At 37.2% G+C, this 26,317-nt stretch overlaps 1 protein-coding gene across 6 annotated transcripts in view; it reads right to left on the bottom strand.

Annotated features, from left to right (window-relative positions):
* Positions 1–26,317, bottom strand: part of MCTP1 (multiple C2 and transmembrane domain containing 1) — a gene marked incomplete at its 5' end in the record, with an annotated part of 535,475 nt that overhangs the window by 160,492 nt on the left and 348,666 nt on the right. For all 6 annotated transcript variants that reach the window (XM_082836435.1, XM_082836436.1, XM_082836437.1 and 3 more), the window contains 4 exons: positions 1,871–1,945; positions 2,326–2,427; positions 2,763–2,865; positions 4,634–4,736. In XM_082836435.1, coding sequence (XP_082692561.1) covers positions 1,871–1,945; positions 2,326–2,427; positions 2,763–2,865; positions 4,634–4,736 — 383 coding nt within the window. The remainder of the gene's footprint in view (positions 1–1,870; positions 1,946–2,325; positions 2,428–2,762; positions 2,866–4,633; positions 4,737–26,317) is intronic.

The raw sequence follows: 26,317 nt of genomic DNA, 5'->3' as shown, positions 1-26,317 counted from the left end.
GTCCTGTGCTTTTAAAATGCTTTAAATGCTTTAATTTCAAGATATTTCAAAGTGAAATGGATAACTGGGGACGGTTTTATTTAGGGCCTTAGGGAAAAACCTGTCAAGTACTGCTTTATTATAGAAAAGTAACATTTTTTTCACCATTTCAGTAGGATTCTCCCTTTCTTACTATCATAGTCTCATTCTCTCTCTCTCTTTTCCCTCTTCGTCTCTCTATCTCCCTCCTGCCCACAATAAATTTCACCCACATTTTCTCATTACTTTTTCATAATTTTGGATTTAGGGAAAAATGTATGACAAGTACTTTACAAAATCTGTTACTTAAAAAGGTATATGACAAACTATTATATACAAAATAAGCTACAAAGATATATCGTACTACACAAGGAATATAGTCTATATTTTATAATAACGACAAATGGAACAAACCTTTAAAAATTGGGAATCACTATACTGTACACTTGTAACATATAATACTGTACATCAACTACACCTCAATAAAAAAAAGAGATAGAAAAGCTACAGATATTGAATAAGAAAAAAAAGTATATGAGAATTGAAATAATTTAAATTAAAAATTTTAAATTAAGGCATGACTGCAGCTGTAAGAAAAACAACCCGTGCTCTAGATATAGGTTCAAAAAATTACATACAGCTATGTTAATAATTAGAGTAATATGTCTGCAGGTTAATATTTTGCTACTTCCAAGTACACTTCAAGGCCGATCTGGTACTTTAAAGGAGCTATGTAAAGTTAACCGGGGTCATATAGAAAAAATAACATATATGTGTACATATAGATGCACATACATGCATACCAGTTTAAACAAGTTAAAATTTCTTTCAGGGAAAGTAAAAAGTGTCTCTATTTCTTTCCTTCTTGGCCCCTGATCACCTTACTTTAAGTGCTACTTTTATAACTTTTAACTATAACTGTGGAAATCTGTAATCTGTATTTCTGTTCAGATAGGTATTACATTTGTAACTCATGCATTGTCTTTAAACAACTAAAGATTGCACTTTATGGTGAAGTGATTGGATTAAAACCAAAATATTTTTGGTCTTCTAATAGCACAGGAAATTATTAAAGATTTTAACACGCACAAATGAGTTCTGTAAACTTTATAACCTCAAATACATTTGATTTTAGCTGTGTTATTTGGAAGTAAACAATTTTTAAAAGGAGTAGCTTAATACTCTTTTCTTAACTTGTTATCAAATTGAATTTAAAACTACAAGTCTAATTACGAGATATCAAGCATAATTTAAAATTTCTTCATGATGTAAAAATCAGGGTTCCTGATTTTCTATTTTCTTAGCTAAAAATGCCAATAATAGTTCACTTCTAAAAGATCATAGTTAAAATCTAATTAAGAGGAAGGCTTCCCTTAAAAGATAGAGCCCCCTCTCTCGTGGATTAGAGGGAAGAACTTTATACTGGGCTCACTTTACAGACACCTGCATCATACCTGTGGGTGGTCTGGACATATATTTGAACCTCAGCTTTTGGTGTTCTCATTTACACATTCCATGGCAATCAAATTGTATTTTATGTTCAAAATGATCATTCTTCTGCTAACGCATGAACACATATCCATTCTATGCAGAGCCTACAGTATCCCCTTTCCTTTCTGACCACCCCCATCCAACTTACTAGTTTGGTATTGTCCTTGTTTGATCTTTTAAGGAAAGGAAGGGAAAAGAGAAAAAGAAAGAAGAAAAGAAAGAGCCATTTCACATCAGTAGATGATCAAAAATTCCATAGTCTTCCCCCCTCCTTACCTCCAAAGTTTATTTGAATTTACACAGATGTTTTACAGATATAATCAAGTCTTCCCAGAGGGATTAATCTTTCCTTGCTTTTTACCTGTTTAGAGAGTCTGTTTTCCTCTTCAATGTACTTCTGTTCTTTGGGTATTAATGTTCGTAAGCTGGCTTTCACCTATACATCAACATATGTGTCTGTTATGGAGTAATATAGTACAAATGTTTACAAGTTTTTCACGCAGTTCAATTTGCAATAATTTCGAAAGTTTCAAAGTCCTGGCTGCTGTGCTCATAAAATATAAATGTATACAGTTGCACATGCATGCGCTTCCATTTCTGACGCCGGCAGGCAGCGACCAGAGCACAGCCACAGCGGCAGCCGCCAGCTATAACAGAAAGTGTGGGTGTGCCAGGCAGTGGCAGAAGCGTATTCTCCAGGATACATCAAGGTTTAGAGAAAATGAGGAATGACAGAAATTCTCTACAAATCAGGAACAAAAGCTTTCATGAAACTGAACTCTTTAGCAGTACAAAAAAGCCAAAGTTAAGACTTACAGCATTAAAAATCACATCTATTTCAAGATAGATGACCCCCTTTGTTGGCCCTGTCAGCTGCTTGTTTTTCAAGACGTAGGCTTTCTGTTCACCATTTTGAATCTGCGGGAAAAGGACATGACAGCCGTCTGTCTCGCGGTCTCCACTGAATACACTCCCTCAGTGACCTTTGACCCCCAGCTGCTGAAACTGACAGAGAACCCAAAACAACTGTGGCAATTCTGACAAGTACCTGTTCATTACCAGGATCAAGTCTGTCAGGAAAAATTAACTATCATGGGATTCAACATGGCCGTGCATTGAGTATGTTAAAATTTTTAGTGTTCTTATTACAGACCTTGGTTGAGAAATGACAGATATAGAGCTGAGGGTTTTTTTTTTTTTTTTTCCTTGAGCAAAAGCAACACAGAGCAGTGTGTCAGGTGAATGAAACTTACGGACAGCAATGGTATAGCAACTTTGCCCAGAAAGTCAGCACTTCGATCCCGATCTTCATCATAAACTGTCACTTCAAGAACTGAATGGATATCTTTAATGTTGCTGCATAATAAATATATGTAAAGAAAAAAAGACTTCATCAGTGGGGAACAAGAACACAAATGCTTTCGAAAATTTAGATAGCTCCAGCTGATTTGGTATATATATGTTTTATGTATACCATTTGCATACACATACATAAGGTAGCTTGGTATCTGACAGAATTTCCCACAATGCACCTTAGTAGACATGATGGTTCTATTATCTGGAACTTTGAATACAACTGTAACTTTAAGTTATAATTTTTCAATAAAATATAATTTCCATCTGGATGGGCAAAGAATAAGTTATTGTAAAAAGAAAAATCAATAAGTGGCACTTATTTTTTTTTTAGACTTGTCCTATTCTTATTATTACAATAATTCCCATCTTCTTGTTACTCCCACATGAAGCACTACCAGGTTTGATTTCAGCAAGTGTCACAGTATAGTTTATATAATTTTTCTTTTTTATCATAATAGAATATCTCCTTTATCTTTATAGCTCTCACCAAAACTCTGACTTATTTCTGTTCGGTTTATAGTAAAAATTAACCAACACAGAGTATAGAATGAAGAAAATGTAACATTGATAGCTATTGTACCACCCTAGGATTTAGAAATTAAGTAGTGTTCCATTATGTTCCAAAGACAACATATGTTAATAAACAAGTATGCAAGCTCTTCATATTTTGTTTCTAGAAAAATAAGCCCCAATTGTTGACAGCATTTATTCTTTGATCAAACTGTTTACCAAGAAAACATGAATTAAGAGAAAACAAAAAATGAATATATTCATTACTGAAAGACTGCAACCACATGTGAGAAAAGGCTTTATCAGAGCACAATCAATTAATGGCTTTGATAATTATCAAACCTATTCATTCAATTATGCATTCCAGAGAAAAACACTCTCCACAACCTTCTTAGGAGTGCAAGTCTCCTGACCAGGCTTTCATCTCTTATAAAAATGTGAAATTCCTTAAAGATAAATTGGTCAGATAATTAAATCTGATTAGTTACTGGCTCTTAAGCAAGGACATTATAAGAAATTAATGAGGAATTTAGCAGTTTCTCATATACGAAAATAAAACAGTTTCTCATATACGAAAATAAAATAAAACTATGTTAGAAAACTTAAGAAGTACTTCTGTTTGGAGAGTTTTCCTTTGTTCAGAGTTCATTTCTAAAGCCCAGCTTAAAAAAAAAAAAAAAAAAAAAACCACGGACTTAGGAGATACTATAGTGTAGCATCGGCAGCTTTTACAGTGCATGATCGAAAAGATTTACAAACTTTTTAACACAAAAAGAAAATTAACTCAAAGTGTTTTCTGGTACATAGGACAGTACTTAATATTCTTATTGTGCTAAAACGCAACAAACCAAAACTAAAACATCTGCCGAATCCGAGACTGGATTGTTTGCTGATTTGAGCAATGGAACAAATAGAGCTTTGTCCTCCTTGGTGTCAGTGCAATTGGGGAGAATTTCAATAGAAAGTATAAAAGGAAGAAGCAGTACGGCAATTCAGTTAATGGGAGCAAAATCCTTCATCAAATCATATATAAAATGCATAGTTTAAAAAAATATCTGTGAAAACAAAGAAAAATGGCATACCCTTTCCCCAGGTTTCACTATCAGGAAGGTAATGCAATTATGCAATTCATTGTTGCTGGCAAAGGCAGGCCAGATTCATTGAGCTGTTAATCAGTTAAGAATAAACGCACAAAAATTTCAAAAATAAATATCATTTAGCAGCAGTTTTGAAATGAGCTCAAAGAATGACTACTTACAATGTGAAGACTTTGTTCCACTCAGGATGGAGATTTTTGTAGACAGTGTGTGTTAGCAGCCTATCATTGTTCAGTTCAACCACACAAAATGGGTCACTTTTACCTACAAGAGATATGGAGGGAACATTTTTAGTACAAATTGCGCCCACAGTTCACAGTGTCGTGACTGTGACCACATCTCTTTTCTAAAAAGTTTTATAGAAAACAAAAAGTAAAGTAAAATTTTAAAAATTAAAAAGCAACATCAAAATAGAGTTAGATGTAACTGGGTGATGCTAACAATTGTGATTCAGAGCAATTTAGAACTTGAAAAAAGTAAAAGAGAGCAAATTACATGGCTGCTATTTTAATTTGCAATTTTTTTACAAAAATACTACTATAACTGCTGGTTATGAGGGGAAACGTGATACATGTCCATCCCTAAATCAGATTTTATTTAATTCAATGACCTTTGAAAGGTTCAGCCCCTTTACTTTAATGCATGTATTTTCCAGCTCATCTGACTCACTAGGAACTTGTAACAGAAATTCCTAAACAAGTTTATTTTGGGAAAACTGTTATATCGCAGAATTACAACATTTTTATCTGACTTTAGATTCTCTTCTGAAATATCTATGGCATCACAAAAAGGTAAATTAGATCCTCTGAGGCAGAAAAAAATTCTGCCATTTGAAACTTAACCTCAGTAACCAATCTGCATGCTAAAGAGCGGTATTTTTCTGTCCACGGAGAGTGAAGGATTTGGAAGTTATCATATATTCAGAGCCACTCTACTCAGCCATAGTCAAACCTCATCCATTCGGTAATTATATCTTGTGATGTCCTCAATATTTTTGTAATGTCATGTCCTGTATTGTAAGAACCCATAAAGTCATTGGCTCTATGGGGGCAGCATTAATGATATTAGTGCAGCATGTAATTTGTTTGATACCTTATACAAATGACAATGAAATCAATATTTAGAGAAAGCTGTCCAGAGGTCATATCTTTTAAACTACAATATTGATTTAGACTACATAAGAGGTTAATGTGCATATTATTAACTTTAATGATAAAGAATAATTGTTTTAAATGCATTGTGAATTGTAGTCACAGTAGTTTACACTTCTGTGAAAGCTTAAATATCACTGAAGATTTTCAATTAAATTTTAATAGGAAAGAATTCATTAGCTATCAGTGACAGATAAGCTATGTATTCCCACACAGCAGTGTATTTACTTTCCATATTGTAATTTTGAAAATGAGCTGTACAAACTGTGATTCACCTTCAATTTAATTTATTAATTTTACATTAAAAAAGAGATTTAATATGTGTGTGTTAGTTCAGTGGCCTCCTATAGCCCAGGATAATTGCGTAATTTAACATTATGGCAGTCTTTTCAGTTTTTGGTCTTGGGAATAATTTTCAATAAAGAATAGAGAACTGAAACTCTTTAAGGTCGGGTGAAAATTTTACCTCTGGTTTAGGATCTGTATTTTTCCCCACCTTCTTCAGTCCTCTTGCCCTACCTGTTACCACTCTCATTTACAACGCACACATGCCATGAAAGATGGTATTCAAAAAAATTTTTGTTCATTAAAACACGGTGTAATAGGTTTTATTTGCCACATCAACAACTTTATTTTCTCCCAAAGAATTCAGGTACAAGCATGAAAAATAGATTAGTTTTCAAAAGCTTAGTTATTCTGAAGGCTCATATTAAGCATCTTCTCTCCACATCTAGCTTTGTGCTGGGTACTATGGTATAAACAAAAGAACAGAGCACATAAACTCCAACCTCAAATAGTTTATAAAAGGTTTGGAGGGCTTCCCTGGTGGCGCAGTGGTTGAGAGTCCGCCTGCCGATGCAGGGGACGCGGGTTCGTGCCCCGGTCCGGGAAGATCCCACATGCCGCGGAGCGGCTGGGCCCGTGAGCCATGGCTGCTGAGCCTGCGCGTCCGGAGCCTGTGCTCCGCAACGGGAGTGGCCACAACAGTGAGAGGCCCACGTACCGCAAAAAAAAAAAAAAAAAAAAAAAAAAAAAGGTTTGGAGACATAAAATATATCTACATATAACAAACATAGGGAAGATTAAAGCCACATTTATGATAGAATTCATGTCAAAAGAGTATTTTACTTTCACTTTAGATGAAATGAAAGCTTTGGAAACATTTACTTAAAAGACAAGTGTAACTCTCATACTCTTGCTTGGACCTCATTTTAACTTTTCTTATATACACGTACATTCACGTTAATCAGTAAAAAGTAACTACAAAAAGATAGCACTTTTCAGTATTTTTGTTCCCTCATTTTCACTTGCTTTACTTCAATTACTATTCTATTTCAACTGACTTGGTTTTACTTTCCCTCAAATGACCAACAATGTGTAACAGATTCAGTCAAAACGGTACCACTGCTTCAATAACAAAATACAAGAACACGCTCCAGAGACCGAACTCTATGGTGAAAAAATTTACCTTAAACTTCTACAAACAGAGGATGCAAATCTTTCCTTGACTTTTTTCCCCACAGGAAGTATATTCAGTTGTGTAAGACTGAATACAGTTCTTTCAACCAACCCCATGGAAAGTCTCCCAAATCATCACCTTTGTTGCTGTATTTTTAATTTACTGACAGTAGGAGGTCTAGAGTCAGTGGTTGACTAAAGGATCAGAAAGAAACAAAAATCTGTGCTTAATGTTTAACATTTTTCATATCTTGTTAAGAAACGGATACATTTATCAAACTCTATGCCCATGAGGTAGTGGCAATCCATATTTTCTTACTATTTAATTGATTATTTCTGAAGACCATTCCTAGGGAAAACCAGTATCAGCCATCTATCATCACATTACTTAATCTCTCAGTTACTCTCCTCTACTAGAAGAAAGATGCTAAAGAACTAGAGGCATTTCCACACCAAAAACAGGGTAGAGCCTTCTAGAGCCACTTCTCAGTCATTTTGCTATTCTAAATTCCAGCGGCGTACCATCACTGGCAAAGGTATTCTCCTATCAGAACCTATATTATAACTTGGAATGGGTAACCAATATAATTTTTAAGAGACCATGTTAGTCATTATGCAGAACATAATGGTGCTTACGTTAAAAAAAAGAGCCTTTTGCCTGAGGTAGATCAAACTGCTATTTAACATGGCTTTAATTCAAGCTGATTTTCTCCAATCTGAAATCTATTATTCTTAACCTGCTTACAGTCATATAAAAGGCTGACTGTGGTCAGTGACATGACCCAATCCATGTAAATGCTGTCATTTTCATTTTTTTGAAAACTTCTTCTCAAGCTTAACACATCTTCTTCTCAAGTTTAACACATCTTTGATGTCTTCTCAGAGCCCATAGGTTAAAATCCACATCATATGGTATAGAATATAGTCTTTCATCTCCAATCTCAAGGTCCTTAAAGTCCCTTACTTGAGCTGTATCACACCTTTTGATTCCTCAAATATTCCATGTACTTCCAGAGTTCTGGGCAAGGCATTAAAGTTCAAAGCAAAAGCCCAGTGGTCTGGGAAAAAGGGCCTAAACTTTGGAGGCTGAGCAATCTGGGGTTGAATACTCACTCTAGGACCCTGGACCTGTTTCCTCACACATTCAGCAGTGACTGTAACGGTCCCTTGCAGATATAATAGTTAGAATACAAGTAGCAGAATGTCTGGCACACTAGCAAGGACCTCAATAAATAATAGCAATACTAAGGGAAATAACAGTAGCAATAATAAGGGCAATTACAATACTTATTATTGTCATAATTGCAAATATTTTCTGAGATTTTATTATAAGCCCAACATTATGTTTTCAAAAAATTTTATGACTACTTTATGAGAAAGATGCTTTTACTATTTCTATTTTACAGAGAGGAAACTGAAGCTGGCAGATTATATAACTCACCAGGTCACACAGGTTGTAGTGAAGCTATTATTCAAACCCAGGTCTATCTGATCTTCAGAGCCCTTGCTCTACCCCTGTTGTCCATGCTCCCTTTAATTAAATAATATTTAAATGTAAGCCACTAGGCAAGACCTTTCCCAATAACTGTGCCTACCTCAGTATTTAGTGGGCCACACCCAAGGAAAGAGCTGGGTAATGTCTTGTCTATAGATACATTCATTCAACAGATATTTATTGTTTACCACGTACCAGGCACATTCTGCATGCTGAGGAGACAGACATAAAACAATTTTAAAAAACCCTGAACTTATGGAGTTTGCATTGAGGAAGAAGAAAGACAATGAATAAGAACATTTTATAGTATTTTAGAAGGTGATAAGTACTATGGAGAAAAATTAAGTTGGGAAGGTCAGTGAGGAGATAAGGAGTGCTGGTGTATATGAGTAATTTTTAAAAGGGCTGCCAGAGAAGGTCTCAGTGAGAAAGTGACACATGGGCAAAGAAATGCAAGAGGCCAGGGAGTGACTGTTGCTCAGAGAAGTGACTGTGCCTGGTGTTTCTAGGAATATCCAGAAAGTTAGTGTGTCTGGAGGAATGGATTGGGGGTGGGGGGGGGGTGAGTATTAGATGGCATAGTTAGAGAGGTACAGGGAAGGTGGCAGGCCTCTGTAGGATTTAGCTTTCACTCGAAGTGCTAGGGCAAGTTTTTGGAGGGATTTGGGTTGAGGTGTGACAGGATCTGACGGCCGCTATTTGGAGAATAAGGTAGAGCGAGGGCAATGGAGGAGACAGGGAGAAGAGTTGGGAGGATATTACAATAACCCAGGTGACGTGGAGTGGTTCGATTCTGGATATATTTTGAAGGTAGAACCAACGGAATTTGCAGATGTCATTATTGAACAATCTATTGTGCCTCATATTATTATTTGGGAATGGAAAACAATTTACTGAGCTTAGCCAAGTCAGTCTTTTTTTGCAAGGTCAAGAAGCATTCAACAAAATGCTCTGACTAGGTATTTCTAGAATCCAGCAGAGGAAAATTTAGGTAAGGAGAGAAAGGCAATTTTATTTTTAACTCCCATTTTCATCTTTTCCTTTAAAAAGTTATGTTTTTACAGTTATCAGTGTGGATGCCAACATTAGTTCTTTGCACACTGTGTTCTTTTTGACTAATTTGAAAAGAATCTTCCTGCCATTCAAGGCATTAAAGGGCAATTAAAAATTAACAGCAATTTCAGCCAAAATAACAGTAAACAGACAATATCAAATACTATAAACTTACTACTAGAAAGCACACACTAGACTTTTATTTTAAAGAAGCGGCTACACATAGTTAATGTGTTTATCTGGTTTGCTAAATGATGCTTTAAATGACTGGCTTTTCAGTTCCTAAATTTTGCAGTCTTGATTATGTGCCACCTAAACAAACAAAAACAATCACAGAAATACCAGTGATGGACCTAACCATTAATTATCTCCTTAATTATTCCTTCTTTTCCTCCTTTTATCATTCCAGTTAGACCCTGTGATATGCTGCGTTGCTTGCTGAGAGTACTGGAGGAGTGGAGTTGACTACAGGATGCAGTGTTGATGTCTATAAAGTGCACTGTACTCTGCAAAGTTCTAGAGAGTGATGCAAAGCCGGCCCCTGTTATCATTTTATTCGGTCCTGTCAGGCTAGAAGTGCAAGGAATGAAAGCACATCCAAAGTCGAAGTGTATTTTGTTTCTGATCATTTTTGTCTATCTAAAATAAAGAGCATAAATGCACGGGAACAAAGATTCTATAATCTCTTGTTTCCCTCTTACTCATTCTTGTCAGAAGACTAAAGCACTCTTCCTTAACTTTTGCCATTTTGGCTAAAAAGTGCCTATCCCTCTCCTTTCCAGTGCAAGAAACTGGAGATTTTGGTTTGGATGCAAGATAGAAATTGAAGCAGTGCTGGGTGAGGACGGGGGCAGGGGGTTGATTGTGTTACCTGCCATGACAGCTAGAAGAGAATCTTAGCTTTCCTTGAGAACATGGCCACTTTCCATGTCGATAATTTCTAGAGAGAAATAGGAATACATTTTGAAGCATTCATTACTTATTGCGTGTCTGCTTGTCTCACCCCAGAGTTATAATTATGATAAGATTTAGTCCAGCTCTCAAGGCACACACAATTTAGTGGGCAGGATAGACATATAAATATACAATTATAATGCAGGGTTGTAAGCGCTGTAATAAAGGTAAGTAAAGAGTGCAATGGGAGCAATGAAAGGAAGCATATCATTCTCTAAGTCTAGAACAGGAAGAGGAAAAGAAAATGAAGACTTTTTCCCAGTGGAGATGATGCTGGTGATCTATGCTAATTACACATCTCTATCACCGGCAATTTTAGAAGTGAAGGACTTTAAGAATTTGTGATAAGGACTATTTAGCTTACATCTACTTGTTTATCCCTTTAATAGGGTCTCTGTAACACAAAACCTAGATCTATGTTATATAACAATTATAAAATAGATACTTACAAATATTATGTTAGGACTGATGCATTTATCCATAATCTAGTTAAATACTAAGAGCTATCTTTTTTGCTATGGATTTTTATAGGGAAAAAAATCTCCCAAGGGAATTAAAATTAGAACGAGACTCTTTTACCTTAACTCATAAAAATAAACCTATAACAGATCTTAAAGCATCTACTCTATTACTTCAGTTCTCCTTGCGGTGAAAAGACATTCCTATAACCATAAAAATAAACATCAGAAATGTCTTCAATGGGCATGTCGAATGGCAAACTTCAAATCGCAGTGAGGATTAAACAGGGTGCACTGACTGGCTAATTCTCTCTCACTCTTAGCCCTTGTTCTCTGAGGTCACCACACTGACATATTTACAAAGAATTGTGGGAAAGTCAGCACCACCCCTGTTCACTTGCTACCTGTATTGTGGGCAAGTGGATAACTTCAGTTTGTGCAAACTACTGGTTTGAGTATTAAAGTCACTCAAGAGACACTGAATGATATTCTTGCTCCCCAAATAGAAAGTTAATTCTGATCCATCAGTGGTGGGCTTTGTCCCAGGTCATTTTGCTGCTGACAAGTGGCACACTTTGCTGGTTGTGATGTGTTATAAAAATGGGTGCGTGTGTGGGGACCCAGTGACCACCTCTTTGTTGCCATGTCTCTGAAAACACAGAGGCTTTCAGTAGCACTGAAAGCAATTCATACCCACAGGGGCCTTTTATTTTGGGGCTACCTTGCACAAATTAAACTCTTTGGTTTAATTTCCTCAGTTGCCACAGTTTGAAATGGTAATAATTTAACCTTTAAAAAAATTATAATCAAGGTTGCCATCTTTCTACAAACTGGAATTTCAGTCATAACACATAACAATGTTATAGTTGAGGGAATCCCATTGGGGTCCACCAAAATAAAGAGCAACCTACATTGCAGACATCTTCCAATCCTCCCCTTATCACTGGAGATGAGGCTTTGACCTTAGCCTTTTTCATCGACTGACCTCAACATATTTTAAACATCTGATTAGTAGAATTACATTAACTGACACTCTTCACTAAGTTCCCACTGGGTCTGGCTCTGGGACTCAGTAATAATAGGGCTTCTCTTTTCTCACTAAGTCATGAAGCAGGTTTCATTGTGGCATAAAAATGGACCCTCTAGAGTTGTGGGTCTCAGCCCACTAGGTATAAAACATTTTCCTCATATTGTAGATTTTGTAATGCCCTCCTCACTATTCTGAAATACAATAAAACCAACCCATAAGTGATTTCAATATTTAATTTAATGCTATTATACAGAGGAATAAATAGAAAGTTGGGTATGTACAATAAAGTCATATGTTGATTTATTCAACAAATATTTATTGAGTACGTACTATGTGTTAGGCCACATGAACAAACAAACAAAATAAAAGGAAAGGTCTCTGCTCTCCTGGAGTTTGCTTGCAGTGGCGAGGGAGGAAAGAGAATAAATATTGAACATAATTAATAAGCAGATTATATTGTATGTTAGAGAGTGATATATGTCCATGGAAAACAGAAAAACTACAGCAGGATAAGGGGTTTGAAGAGTGTGGGGGAGGGGCACAGTTTATACAATTAATTAGGGTGGTTGGAGTAGACCTCACTGTGAAGGGAGGTCTGAGCAAAGAACTGAATGAAGTGAAGGAGTAGTTAACTGGATATTGGGAGAAAAGTGCTCCAGGTAGAGGGAGGAGCTACAGCAAAAGCCTGGTGTGCTCCAGGAACCTGATAATAGGACACAGCGAGCAACAGGAAGAAGAGAACATGTCAGAGAAGTAACAAGGAACCAGGTCATGAAGTGCCTTGGAGGCAATCCTAAGGTCTTTGGTGTTTACTGTGTAAAGTGGTAGCCATCAACAAGACTTGAGTAAATAATATGTATTTCAGGATGTAATCTAGACTCATAATCATGAAACAGATTTTAAAGCTATATTAGTGTCTATATTTATTCATGCAGGACATGGGACAGTTTTCACTCTTTATGATTGTCTAATGCTTTTTAAGACAATTAGTATCCCCGCACCTCAACTCCCAACATAAATAGTATTCCCCAACCATGTGGCAACGTAATTCCCCCACAGATTTCTAAAGCACCCAAGGGGGCAATACTGCCCTCTCCCAATTGAGAATCATTCCCCTACAGCAACAGTTCTTAAACATTTTGGTTTCAGGAGCTCTTAAAAATTGCTGAGGATCTCAAACAGTTTTTTTGTGTGGGAGTTATATCTATCAAAATTTATCATTTTAGAAATTAAAAATGAGAGCATGTAAAGATACACTGTGTTCTTGGGTCGGAAGAATTAATATTGTTAAAATGACCATGCTACCTAAGGCAATGTACAGATTCAATGCAATCCCTGTCAAAATACTAAAGGTATTTTTCACAGAACCAGAATAAATAATTTTAAAATTTGAGTCGAAAGACAAAAGACTCTGAATAGACAAAACACTCTTAAGAAAGAAGAAAAGAGCTGGAGGAATTATGCTCCCTGACTTCAGACTATACTACAAAGCTACAGTAATCAAAACAGTATGGCACTGGCACAAAAACAGACAGAGATCAATGGAACAGAATAGACAGCCCAGAAATAAACCCACCTACTTGTGGTCAATTAATCTATGAAAAAAGGTGGCAAGGATATACAATGGAGAAAAAACAGTCTTGAAGAGTACTGGGAAAACTGGCAGCTACATGTAAAACAATGAGATTAGAACATTTCCTCACACCATATCCAATAATAAACTCAAAATGGATTAAAGACCTAACTGTAAGACTGAAAATCATAAAACTCCTAGAGCAGCAGTCCCCAACCTTTTTGGCACCAGGAACCGGTTTGGTGAAAGACAATTTTTCCATGGATGGGATGGCAGGGTGGATGGTTTTGGGAAGATTCAAGCACATTATATTTATTGTGTACTTTATTTCTATTATTGTAACATATAATGTAATAATTATACAACTCACCACAATGAAGAATCAGTGGGAGCTGTGAGCTTGTTTTCCTGCAACTAGATGGTCCCATCTGGGGGTGATGGGAGACAGTGACACCTGAAGTGTGCTGCTTATGTCCAGTCTACTCCATAATCTCATTTTGGTGGCTGTTACTGCAGAAAACCCTACTTCACAAAGATAGGATATTGGAAATAGAAGCAGGCTTTTCAGTGCTTTTGTGGCAGTCTCAGGATATTCCGCCTTGACTTTAATCCAGAATGTATGGAGATCTGAAGTTGTCTCAAACATACTTTTAAGGGCACCATCATTTGTGACCTCAAGTAGTTGATCCTCTTCTAGCATGGACAAAGTCAATTCATCTGACTTATTCACAAATGGGTCGAGGGTCCATTCCTTCCCAGGTCAGGGGTTTTTCGTGGCTGGGAAGTAATGCTCAAACTCTTTTGAAAGTAATGCTCAAACTCTTTTGAAAGTAATGTTCAAACTCTCAGAAAGTTCTGAGATAGGTGAGCACGCACCAGCTGGAAGAAAGAAGGTCCTGGCTCAGACTCTTTCAAAATCTCTGCTAATATTTGAAACATGTCAAAAATCCCAACGTTCACTCATCGACCCATAATTCCAGTTTGGCTTTGAATGCAGCCACTTTATCCGCCGACTTGAACACAGTTGTCATTCTCCCCTGAAGTGACAGATTGAGTTCGCTGAGCAGGTTGAATATGTCACACAAGTAAGCAAGTTTTGCGACCCATTCTGTGTCACTGAAATGTGCTGTCAGTGGTGACTGTTTTTCTAAAAGAAATCTCTGGAGCGGCTCTCGTAACTCAAACGCTTTGGCCTGTGATCTACCTTTAGAAAGCCATCTCGCTTTTACATATAAGAGAAGACGTGTGTGCTCTGCGTCCATCTTCTCACAGAGCTGTGCGAACAGACGTGAATCAAGGGCATGTACTTTAATGTGGTTGATAATTTTAATCACATCCTGCAAAATGTTGTTAAGTTCAGGTGACATTTTTCACCTAGCCAGCATTTCTCTATGGATGACACAGTGCATAGACTCACATTCAGAAGCAACCTCTTTGACTGGAGTAATGAAACCAGAAAGCCATCAGTCATGGCAGCTGCTCTGTCCGTGCATATACTGACACAAAATGACCAATTCAGTTTTCCTGATATGTAATTGTTCAAAGACTTGAATAGTTCTGCAGCTGTGGTGTTGGCTGGCAACAAAAGTGCACATAACATATCCTCATGCACACCCTCCTGAAAAATAAATCGCACAAAAACAAGCATTGTTGCCTCGTTGTCAATATCAGTAGACTCGTCAACCTGGAGTGCGTACCATGGTGACTCATTAATCCTCTCTAACAATTGTGCCTCAATATCCTCTGCTATTTCATCAATTCGTCTAGTTATGGTGCTAGCTGAAAGAGGAACACGTGCCACCTTCTGAACTGCAGCCTCTCCTAAAAGTTCATGACAAATGTCCTTAGCAGCAGGCAGGACCAACTCTTTACCAACAGTAAAGGGCTTCTTAGCTTTAGCAATGAGTTTGGCCACTAATAATCAGTACAGACACATTTGATGAAGTGGTGGCCTTCAATAATTGCTTCTGTTCTTCGTGTTCACGTTTTTTCCTTTGAAAAACTCCAAAGGCTTGTCTTTTAACGCAGGGTGCTTGGTCTCCATGTGGTGAAGCAGTTTTGAAGGTTTCATGGCTTTGTTGGATAGCCAGTTGTCACATGTTAAACAAAGTGGGCTTGGAGGATGTGAATCACCTCTTGCAATGAACCTGTAATTTAAGTAGGACTCTTGGTATTTTCTTTTAAATGCAGCTTTCTTTTTGTTGGCAGTCTTACTTCTGGTGTCTCATCATTGGGTCTTTCCCCCTTTTCAAAGAAGCTCTCTAGCGATGTTTGTTTTTTACTCATTTTGGCTAGGGCTAGCTTGTGAGCTTACCAAAACTGTGACTGAGACAAGAGCACAGTGCAGGAGAGAGGCGTGGATGAAAGTGGTAAATAAAATAATGGGTCGGCCATGCGCAGACTAAACTAGGTGTCGGATTCTGACTTAAAGCCGGCCACCAGATGCAGCTGTACAATTGAAGTACAGCAACTCACTTGCCACTGTAAAGCCTGCCACCAGATGCAGCCTAATTGTCACTTGCCACTCACTGATAGGGTTTTGATATGAGTCTGCAAGCAACTGATTTATTGTGGTCTCTGTGTGGTCAAACCTCTCTGCTAATGATAATCTGCATTTGCAGCCGCTCCCCAGCACTAGCATCACCGCCTCAGCTCCACCTCAGATCATCAGGCATTAGATTCTCCTAAGAAGCACGTGACCTAGATCCCTCACATGCGCAGTTCACAGCAGGGTTTGCGCAACTATGGGAATCTAATGCCACCGCTCATCTGACAGGAGGCGGAGCTCAGGCAGTAATGTGAGCGATGGGGAGCGGCTGTAAATACAGATGAAGCTTCGCTCACTCACCGCCGCTCACCTCCTGCTGTGCAGCCTGGTTCCTAACAGGCCACAGACCAGTACCGGTCTGTGGTCTGGGGGTTGGGGACCCCTGTCCTAGAGGATAACATAGGCAGAACACTCTTTAACATAAATCAGAGCAATATTTTTTGGATCTGTCTCCTAAAGCACGGAAATATAAGCAAAAATAAACAAATGGGACCTAATTAAACTTAATTTCCTTTGCACAGCAAAGGAAGCCATCAACAAAATGAAAAGACAACCTGCTGAATGGGAGAAAATATTTGCAAATGATATGACTGATAAGGAGTTAATATCCAAAATATATAAACAGTTCATACAACTCAAAATCAAAAAAACAAACAACGTGATTAAAAAGCGGGCAGAAGACCTGAATAGACATTTTTCCAAAGAAGAAATGCAGATGGCCAATAGGCACATGAAAAGATGGTCAATATCACTAATCATCAGGGAAATACAAAACCACAATGAGACATCACTTCACACCTGTCAGAATGGCTATAATCAAAAGGAACACAAACAACAAATGTTGGTGAGCATGTGGAGAAAAAGGAACCCTTGTACACTGTTGGTGGGAATTTAAATTGGTGCAGCCACTCTGGAAACAGTATGGAGGTTACTAAAAAAAGCGACAATAGAACTGCCATATGACCCAGTAATTCCACTCCAGGGTACATATCTGAAAAAAACAAAAACACTAATTTGAAAAGATACAGGCACCCCAATGTTCATAGCAGCATTATGTACAATTGCCAAGATATGGAAGTAATCTAAGTGTCCATGAATGGATAAAGAAGATGGGGTATATATATACAATGGAATACTATTCAGCCGTAAAAAAGAATGAAAATTTGCCATTTGCAAAAACATGGATGGACTTGGAGGGTATTATGCTAAGTGAAATAAATCAGACAGAGAAAGACAAACACTGTCTGATATCAATTATATGTAGAATCTAAAAAATACAACAAACTAGTGAATATAACAAAAAGGAAACAGACTCACAGATATAGAGAATAAATTAGTGGTTGCCAGTGGGGAGATGGAAGGGGGCAGGGGCAATATAGGAGTATGGGTTTAAGAGGTATAAACTATTAGGTATAAAATAAGCTACAAGGATATATTGTACAACAGGGAATACAGCCAATATTTTATAACAACTATAAATGGAGAATAACCTTTAAAAATTGTGAACCACTATATTGTACACCTGTAACTTACATAATATTGTACATCAACTATACTTCAATTAAAAAAAATAAGAGATGTAACCTATCATTCATTAAGAAATAACAATAATAAGTCCATGACATGTTAACATAACATGTCAAATATTATGTAGCCTTTGAAAAACTCCATTGTACACTCATGGGAGAATGACAGTGAAAAACGCAAATAACATCTCAGTATTATTATGAAGACAGTTTTGAATTCACAAATTCCTAAATGGGTCTTGGGGATCCCCAGAGGTTCCCAAGTCACACTTTGAGAACCATGACTAAGAGCAATGGAAATAAAGCTTAATGTATACATGAGTTTATTTGGTATACAGAATTAGATGCAAAAGAATATTTATAGCATTGTGTTTAACTAGATGCATTCTGGAGTCCTAGAAGTAAACCTTCTTGGTATTAGCTGGGAAGCTCAAAATTTATGACAGATGAACGGGCAATAAAACAAGACAGACAAGAAACTGGAAAATAAAGAAAAAGGGGACTATGGGATTTAGAAAATGAGGAGAGGCAATAGAGAAGTTATGTCTAAGCTTTTAAGAGTTTAGATAAATGATGGTAAAAAAACATTTAAAGGCTTTATTTTCAATTAATATTTAATAAGAAACTACAGACAACTGACGTTACTAGATTAGAAACACAGAAGTTGTTTGGTCTCAAATACGTATAAAAATATATCATAAGCTCCTTTGATTTTCCAAGCCCTTGAAGACACTTTAGGACTTTTGTAAATATATATATTCAATTAGATTCTCCACAGAGAAGCATGAGGTTTCAGACACTCTTTCCTATACGTAAATTAACTATCTGGAGAGGTCTTTTGCAATGGAATAAAATTCTTTAGACTTAAAAAATTAAGAACTGTATTAGGTGATTAAACCTTTTTATATTTTTAGGCAGTAAAGCTGAAAATTGCCATCTGTCAAGCCTTTGTCTTTAGAATGATATCTTTGTCTTTTTATTTCTCTTCTACATAATATCTACTCATTCAGGTATCTGTTATTCATCTTGGCACCCTTTGCAGGATCTCAGATTCTTAGGACTGGGAGAGAAGCCTTAGAGGTCAAGTTCAAAAGCTCATATAGGACTTGAATCCCCTCTGCAACCAGGTGGTCATACAGGCTTGGCTTCAAAGGTTCCAGCGCTGTGGAATCACTACATCCACAGGAATATTCTGATCTATTTTTTGGCAATCATAATTTGGGGGAAATGCCTCTTTACATTTTATGTCTCTCTAGCTCTTGTCTATTCTGTGATTTGCCCTCTGTAGTAATTTTTGAAGTTTAAATGAAATAATGGGTGTAAAGGAGGGGCACAGCGTCTGTCACTGAGAGTATCTGATTCATGTTTGCTACCTGCTCTCCTGCACTGGACAGTGTGGATGGCTTGCTGAGCATCTATTCTAACTATTTCTAGTATGTCTCTTCCTGACCTAGAGAGGCCACAAGGGCCTCCCTTGCAGCTGGGGTTGCAGATGTGATTTAGGTTGCACCAATCAGAGGTACTTGCCTAAGATTTGACTTTAGAACTCAGCTATTTGAGAGGGTGTGGAGTCCATTTTGCTGCTGCTCACACAGCAAGCGGGAGTAGTGTAAGCAGCTGACACAATGTCTTCCCAACACACCCATGTGGCAGGAGCTGAAACTCCTTGGTTCTTTCATGTAGCTTTAGTATTAACTTCTGGAAAGTGAGCTTAGAGCTTGTTTTCTTAGACCCTTCCTGCCTCCAAAGATTCTGTGATCCATTGAAAACTCTATAACAAATCCCTTTCTGATTAAATGTGCTAGAAGGAAGTTTGCTCTTTGGATTGAACCTTGGCCATTACTACTTCTGCCAACTCCTATCAACAGCCTCCCCGTGACAGGCTTTGGATAATTGACAAAAGAAATCATATCCAATTCCACATCTTCCTTTCTCTGGTTCAACTTCATGGCTTCACTGAATAGATGTGGATTGGCATCCCTGCCTTGCCATGTACAAGCTGGGGTGTGTGTGTGTCTGTTGATCTAGACAAGTTACTTAACCTCTCCACACCTCAGTTTTCTAATTTGTAAAGTGGAGATAACAACAATACCTAATTAGATTGTTGTGAGATTAACTGTGATAATCCTTGTACCAAGCTTAGGGTAGTGTCTGACATGTGATAAGGGCTCAATAAATATTCGTTGCCACTATTATTGTCATTATCACTTTCACTGAGCTATTTTCAATGGCCTTGATTTTAAAATGCCAGATATACCAACCAAGGCTATTTTCTGGTTAGTTTGTCAATGTCCTTCTTTAAAGTGTAGCTTTTAAAACTGAATTCATACCCCAGGATGTCTGATGAGCCCAAAAGAGAGTATCATTCTCAACATTCTCCTTTTATTCAATGTAACAAAACTGACATATGTATCATTCACTCTCATGGAGATTAAACTCAAGTCAGACTCAAAGTCTTTTCTGTATTTTCTACTGTTAAAGCAAGACATCACTGTTTCGTACAGAGGTAAGATTTTTGATTTATGCTTTTTAATGTTCATCTTGCAGAACTAAGCCTGTCATTTCAGTCTGTTGATTATATATATATATAAATTGTATATTGTACCAATTTTATATATATATATATATATATATATATAGCATACATATGTTGGTCTCATGTAAAATGAATTAACTATGCTTCCTAGCAAGTTTGATAAGGAAGCAGCCAATTATCTCCTCAAAGTCATTAGTAAATACATTGAACAGGTTAGACCAAGGATAGAGCCCTGCATTCCTCCATTTAGCCATTAATCCTTTAATATAATCACCCTTTGGGCTTGAAGGTTTAGTCATTTATGAGTCTAACTACACTATCATATCATCCAAACATCCCTGTAGTAAGATTTTATTTCAATAGCCTAGTTAAATCCAGATCCTGTCTGCAGCATCTCCCTAACCCACCGTTCTAGAAAATGCATTTCTTATTTACACACCAATATCATAATGTAACAAAATATATATAATAGTTTAATTTTAAACACTAATTCTAACATCTGAAAGCATTTCTTCCAGCACTGAGTGAAACCCTGGAGCTAGCCCTCCAAGCCAAATCAGCAATTCTCTATTTCTTTACTCAAAGGATCATTTTGTAATCTTAGTTCCACAGAACTCAATTAATTATTTTATAGTATTTCTTTTTTCCTCATTTCCCATTGATAGTGGGACCACCACTTTCTCAGCCCATAGTCCTTCACCTCTAGAGCATATCAAACCCAATTATTAATCTCTTTTGTCATCCCACCTATTCTTCCAGAGCAGTATCTTCTAACCATGTGACCTGCATATGAATCACACATGATTTCTGTAATTCCCTGTAAAACACTAGTTCAGACTCAGGCCTCACCAGCCCTTATGTTAAATTTTCATTTTAATTCCTCTTTTCACAAATTTATCAACTTTTGGTTTTAGATGGATACTTTTGCATTTCTATAATTAGAATATGATTTAGCTTTTTAAAAATAAAATTACTAAAAGGAAGCAACTTTTATTTCTATATGCAATATGGTGGCATAAAAGAATAAAGAGCAATGAGTTGCTTTCTTTCCTTGTGATGCCTTTGTCTAGTCTCACTCTTACGGAAGAGATTTATATAGTGTTAAGACATTTAACATGTATGTGCGTCATACTGTTTTCTAAACTAGGTATATTATAATGATAAGAATGTCAGGTGTTGGATGTTTTTAATGCATTCTAAATTGCATGAAATTTCTTCTCAAAGTATACTATCTGCTTAACAGTCTTCTACAAGCTTAATTATTAAAATGCAAATAGAAACATTAGGTTATACAAAGGAAATAAAGCATACTTGGGAAATTTAAAATATATTTTGTGTAAAACTTTGGTTTATGTTCCAAGAAATATAGTTTTTTTGCTTTTTCTTTTTGCGGTACGCGGGCCTCTCACCGTTGGGGCCCCTCCCGCCGCGGAGCACAGGCTCCGGACGCGCAGGCTCAGCGGCCATGGCCCACGGGCCCAGCCACGCCGCGGCATGTGGGATCCTCCCAGACCGGGGCACGAACCGGTGTCCCCTGCATCGGCAGGCGGACCCTCAACCACTGCGCCACCAGGGAAGCTCAAGAAATATAGTTTTAAGATTTTAAGATAGTGAAAGTTTAAAAGTTACATCCACAAATAACCCGCTTTTTGGGTAAATTATTTTACCCTTGCTAATTCACAAACAGGAAGGAATTCCACTGCATTAGATATATAATACTTTCAATGGGACTATGTAGAGTTTAAAGGATATCCATTTTCTTTTCTTCTAACATAGGTTTTAAATAATGATCATAAATTCTAAGGCTGCATTTATCAGATATCGTCAGTGTTATTAAATGTGATGAGGGCAATGAAAGTCATATGCTATTAAAAATTCAAACTGCTGGGCTTTCCTGGTGGCGCAGTGGTTGAGAGTCCGCCTGCCAGTGCAGGGGACACGGGTTCGAGCCCCGGTCTGGGAGGATCCCACATGCCGCGGAGCCACTAAGCCCGTACGCCACAACTACTGAGCCTGCACTCTAGAGGCCGCAAGCCACAACTACTGAGCCCACGTGCCACAACTACTGAAGCCTGTGCACTTAGAGCCCGTGCTCCGCAACAAGAGAAGCCACTGCAATGAGAAGCCTGCACACCGCAGCGAAGAGTAGCCCCCGTTCCCCACAACTAGAGAAAGCCTGCACGCAACAATGAAGACCCAAAGCAGCCAAAAATAAATAAATAAATAAAATTAAAAAAAAAATCAAACTGCTACAATTCTATAAAAGAAACAGCATAGCTACTTCTACCGGTAGAGCTATCATATTCTGAGAGCCACTCAAGTGACAATTGCTCATATCTTACGCAATTTGCTTGAGTAACCCACAAGAGTTAATTTTTTAAAAGGATAATAGCTTGGATGTATATGTGCTTGGCATTCAGTATATAAAACTTTCAAAGAAGAGGCTCGCCTTTCTCTGTACAGCTACCTTTTCATTTTCTTTCTCTGAATAGACCTATAATATTCAGAGAAGATATCAAGAATAATAAATCCAAATCTCTGTATAAAATATACCTTCATGACACACTCAAGCTGGAAATCACAGGAACCAATAAAAATGCAGGCAGCCTACTGATAATGAGGTCAGAAATACAAATAAATTTACTTTTAATGAAGACTGGAGGCACAGTAATCAAAGTGTTAAAATTCATTTCATGCATATCTCATTTGCTTCCTAGCTGATATTTACCACACAATCTGTGAGAAAGTAGAGACCTAAGATGCTCCAGATAAATGGCTCAATTAATTGTACAGAGGTAGACTTCTTTGAGCTGAGCCGGAGCTGTGAGCTCTTTATTAAAAGCACTATTCTGTAGCCCATAACCTTGTTCCTTGACTCCTCTCTGGTTTCCAATTTAAACAAGTCCCCATGCGGCCTGCTCTAAAGGGCTTTGTCTCCCTGTCATTGTTAAGAGAGCTGAGGCATCCTGGAAGTGTGAAATCAGACCTCATGAGTTGAACGGTTCCCCAGGGAACGCTGGACTGCACAGAAGGTCAAAGTCATGGGCTGGACCATCTGAAAGTGTCTGATCGCTGGTCTGTGACACAGCAAGTTGGGGTGGGGTGTGGAGGCTAGACTGAAGAGGACTGAAATTGAACACATCTTAATTAAAGCCCACAGACAGCAAAACAAAATGTTTTCTAGGCAGCCTGTCAAATGGGGCTTAAATTTAGCTCTGCTAATGAATCTGAGCTGCTAACTGTTATTTCTTAAGATAATAAGACTCTCACGGAAGCTGATAAAAAAACCGTAGCATGTCTTTTTCTGCTGTTTTGTTACTGAAATATTTTCCAACAATGAAGACAGTTTTCCTAAAGAAAAACATGGGAAAAGTCTATGCAAAAAAAGGGGTAGTCAACAGCTCTCTTAAAAACTAGTAGATTTCCAGACTATGGAGCTGGTGAGTTACAAATCTTTATGTGTAGTGTTGTTCTAGAAAAAGATATGCTCATTTAATGGGACTATTTCAATGACAGCTTATGTTAACTGTAAAATTCTCTCCCTCTCTTCCTTTTTTTTCTCTCTCTCCCTCTATTGTTTCCTAAAAGAGATGGTGCATTAATTTGAGAGATCAATTCACCTGGAGTGAAGAAGTTTTATATTAGTGTACCTTTTAATAGAGTGAAAAGGTAGGGCATCTTTTGAAAGGGTTTCACAGTTTCCCATATCAGTGTTTCTGAAACTGAGTGGCTGGTAATCCCTGGGGAGGCTGTGACCTCTTCCTCAGGAGCTCAAAAAAAAAACCCAGGGGAAAATGAAGGGGAGGGGCTGAGGAGAAGAACCTTTTTCTTTTTCTTCTCTAAGAACTTGAAAGAACCAATAGGCCAGGTCTAAATACTCTGCAAAGAAAGCCCCACTCAATACAGAAGACTTTAAATGTTCGGCTGAAAGCAAAAATTAGGCCCCGTCCAAGGAAGAATAATTAGAAACTAGAAAAGACAAATTCCAACATACATGAACTGTTTCCCATCACCACCACCACCAAAAAAAAAAAAAAAAAAAAAAAAAATCCACCATTGGTCTCTCTCTCCTCACAATCTGTCCAGTTTCAGGGAGCACTTGATTTAGTGGTAGAGTCTTCCCCCAGTGAACACAGGGCCAGACGACCTGCAGGTTTTGCTTTGATGATCCAGAGAGACATTAACCTTTTCACTGGTTACGTGAAAGGTAAGTAAGTTGTACCGTGCAGTATTTTTCAGTTAATCAAACTTTTTCCCTCACGAAGAATTTAGCTGACCAACTTTGAAAACCGGAGTGCCACTTTCTCAGGCTGTGAAAGGCTGCCCACAATTTGACTGAAATTTCAATCCACTCTTGTGCCTCGCTCAATGCATGTGTATGTGTGGGAGTTGTAAATTGAGGCCTTAACCACCAGAGTTAATCTCTTTTTAAAATCTGTATTAACCTTAATGATTTGAAGTGCACTGTCCAACACTGGGCTATTGAGATGGAAGAAAAAACTACCCTCGACTATCAACAGTTTATTAGGGGCTTAACTGAAGTGACCTACTGTAGTAGACTTCAGCTGAACAAGGCTATAGGCTTTTTGTGGAAAGGGAAAGAATTGAGGGTTTCATTAAAAAGTAATTTGTGCTTTATACTCACTCATTCAAAGAGAGTCTCAATTGCTCTTTATTCACACAGAGTTAATACAGTATCACAATGTTTCTCAATGAATGTGTTGTAACAAAAGAAAAATTTTACATTTTGAAAGGAAAAAACTCTTTGTAACTGCAGTAAGATTGATGGCTACTTAAAAGATTATAGAATCTCTTTTTTCTTGTGCTCATGCTAAATGATAGAATATTGTTATTTGAAACTTTTTGCTTAAACTATGGAAGTTTAACTTTATGTTTTAATCATTAAAAATATTTTAAATATAGGGTAAAGTTGGGCAAATATGAGTTTGTGTTGTTGGACTTGTCTGGGAAAGTGTTCAGAAACCAACTAGGTATCTTATAGCTATAGTCTCATTTATATGAGGTCAAAAAATATTCTTTGCTCTCAGTGATTTAAAATATCCCCTCTCCATCCACAACAATCCTAAATGGATGCTAATTTGAGCATCTGAAGACGCACCATTGACTCTACTCCCTTCCCTCAAATGGTTGCTGAATATCTTGTAGAGCCTGACTATGATTATCCACTGAGATATAAAACATATTTTTAAAGTTCTTCTTTGAGCAAGTAGGAGATAAAGTATGCAAATAGCTTATTTGTGATAAGCTCAAATTTCATGATACCCAAATTTCATGATAAAGACCAGGAAGGATCAGTATACATATAAATATTTATCCTTTTCAGAAGTAAAGACTTTTTAAAAAACTTGGTAGACTATTCAGACATTTCTGTCTTAAAAACACGGTCCACGGTTTCTGCCACCATCACAAATGTCATAAAGACCACAAAAGGTCCAAGAGTGAACAAGGTCAAAGACTGAATTATCCTCTTGCCCCTGAATAGTTTAACATCTCTCTTATTCAATTCAGAGCACATTAGATTACAAGGTCAGTGAGGAATGAGGAATCATTATGTCCCTAAAACCAGAAGGAAAAAATGGAGGATCTGTTATTTAGTATTCCCCAAATTAAAGTTCATTTTATCAGATCAAAATTATGTCTCACTGAATCCCTAGGGAAAAGGTGATTCTTAGTCACATTAATTTACCTAGAACCATTACGAAAGAAATGTATCTATTTTTTCCAGCTTCAAGAGAACATGTACTTTAACTTGCTTAGTGGCATATAAGCCAACTGGCTTAATGTAGTTTGCATATTCATGAAGTTTCAAAAGCAATGACAGCTTCTCTCCAAGACAGACAAACATATAATTGCATTTAACTTGTGTAATGGGCAAGTATATAAACTTTTGAAGTAAAGGGGACTTGAATTTTTCTATAAGAAATTATTGTGCCCACTATAAATACCCAGTGATAGTTCTGAACACTTAGGTGCCCTCTGAGATACTTTTTATTTTAGGCTTTTCTCCCTATCTTCAGATGTTTTTAGCCCAACACTGGGTGC

Source organism: Leucopleurus acutus (assembly GCF_964270905.1).
Source record: "Leucopleurus acutus genome assembly, chromosome: 3".
NCBI classification, from domain to species: domain Eukaryota; kingdom Metazoa; phylum Chordata; class Mammalia; order Artiodactyla; family Delphinidae; genus Leucopleurus; species Leucopleurus acutus.
The sequence above is the reverse complement of the archived record's forward strand: the minus strand, read 5'-3'. Positions and strand labels throughout refer to the sequence as shown.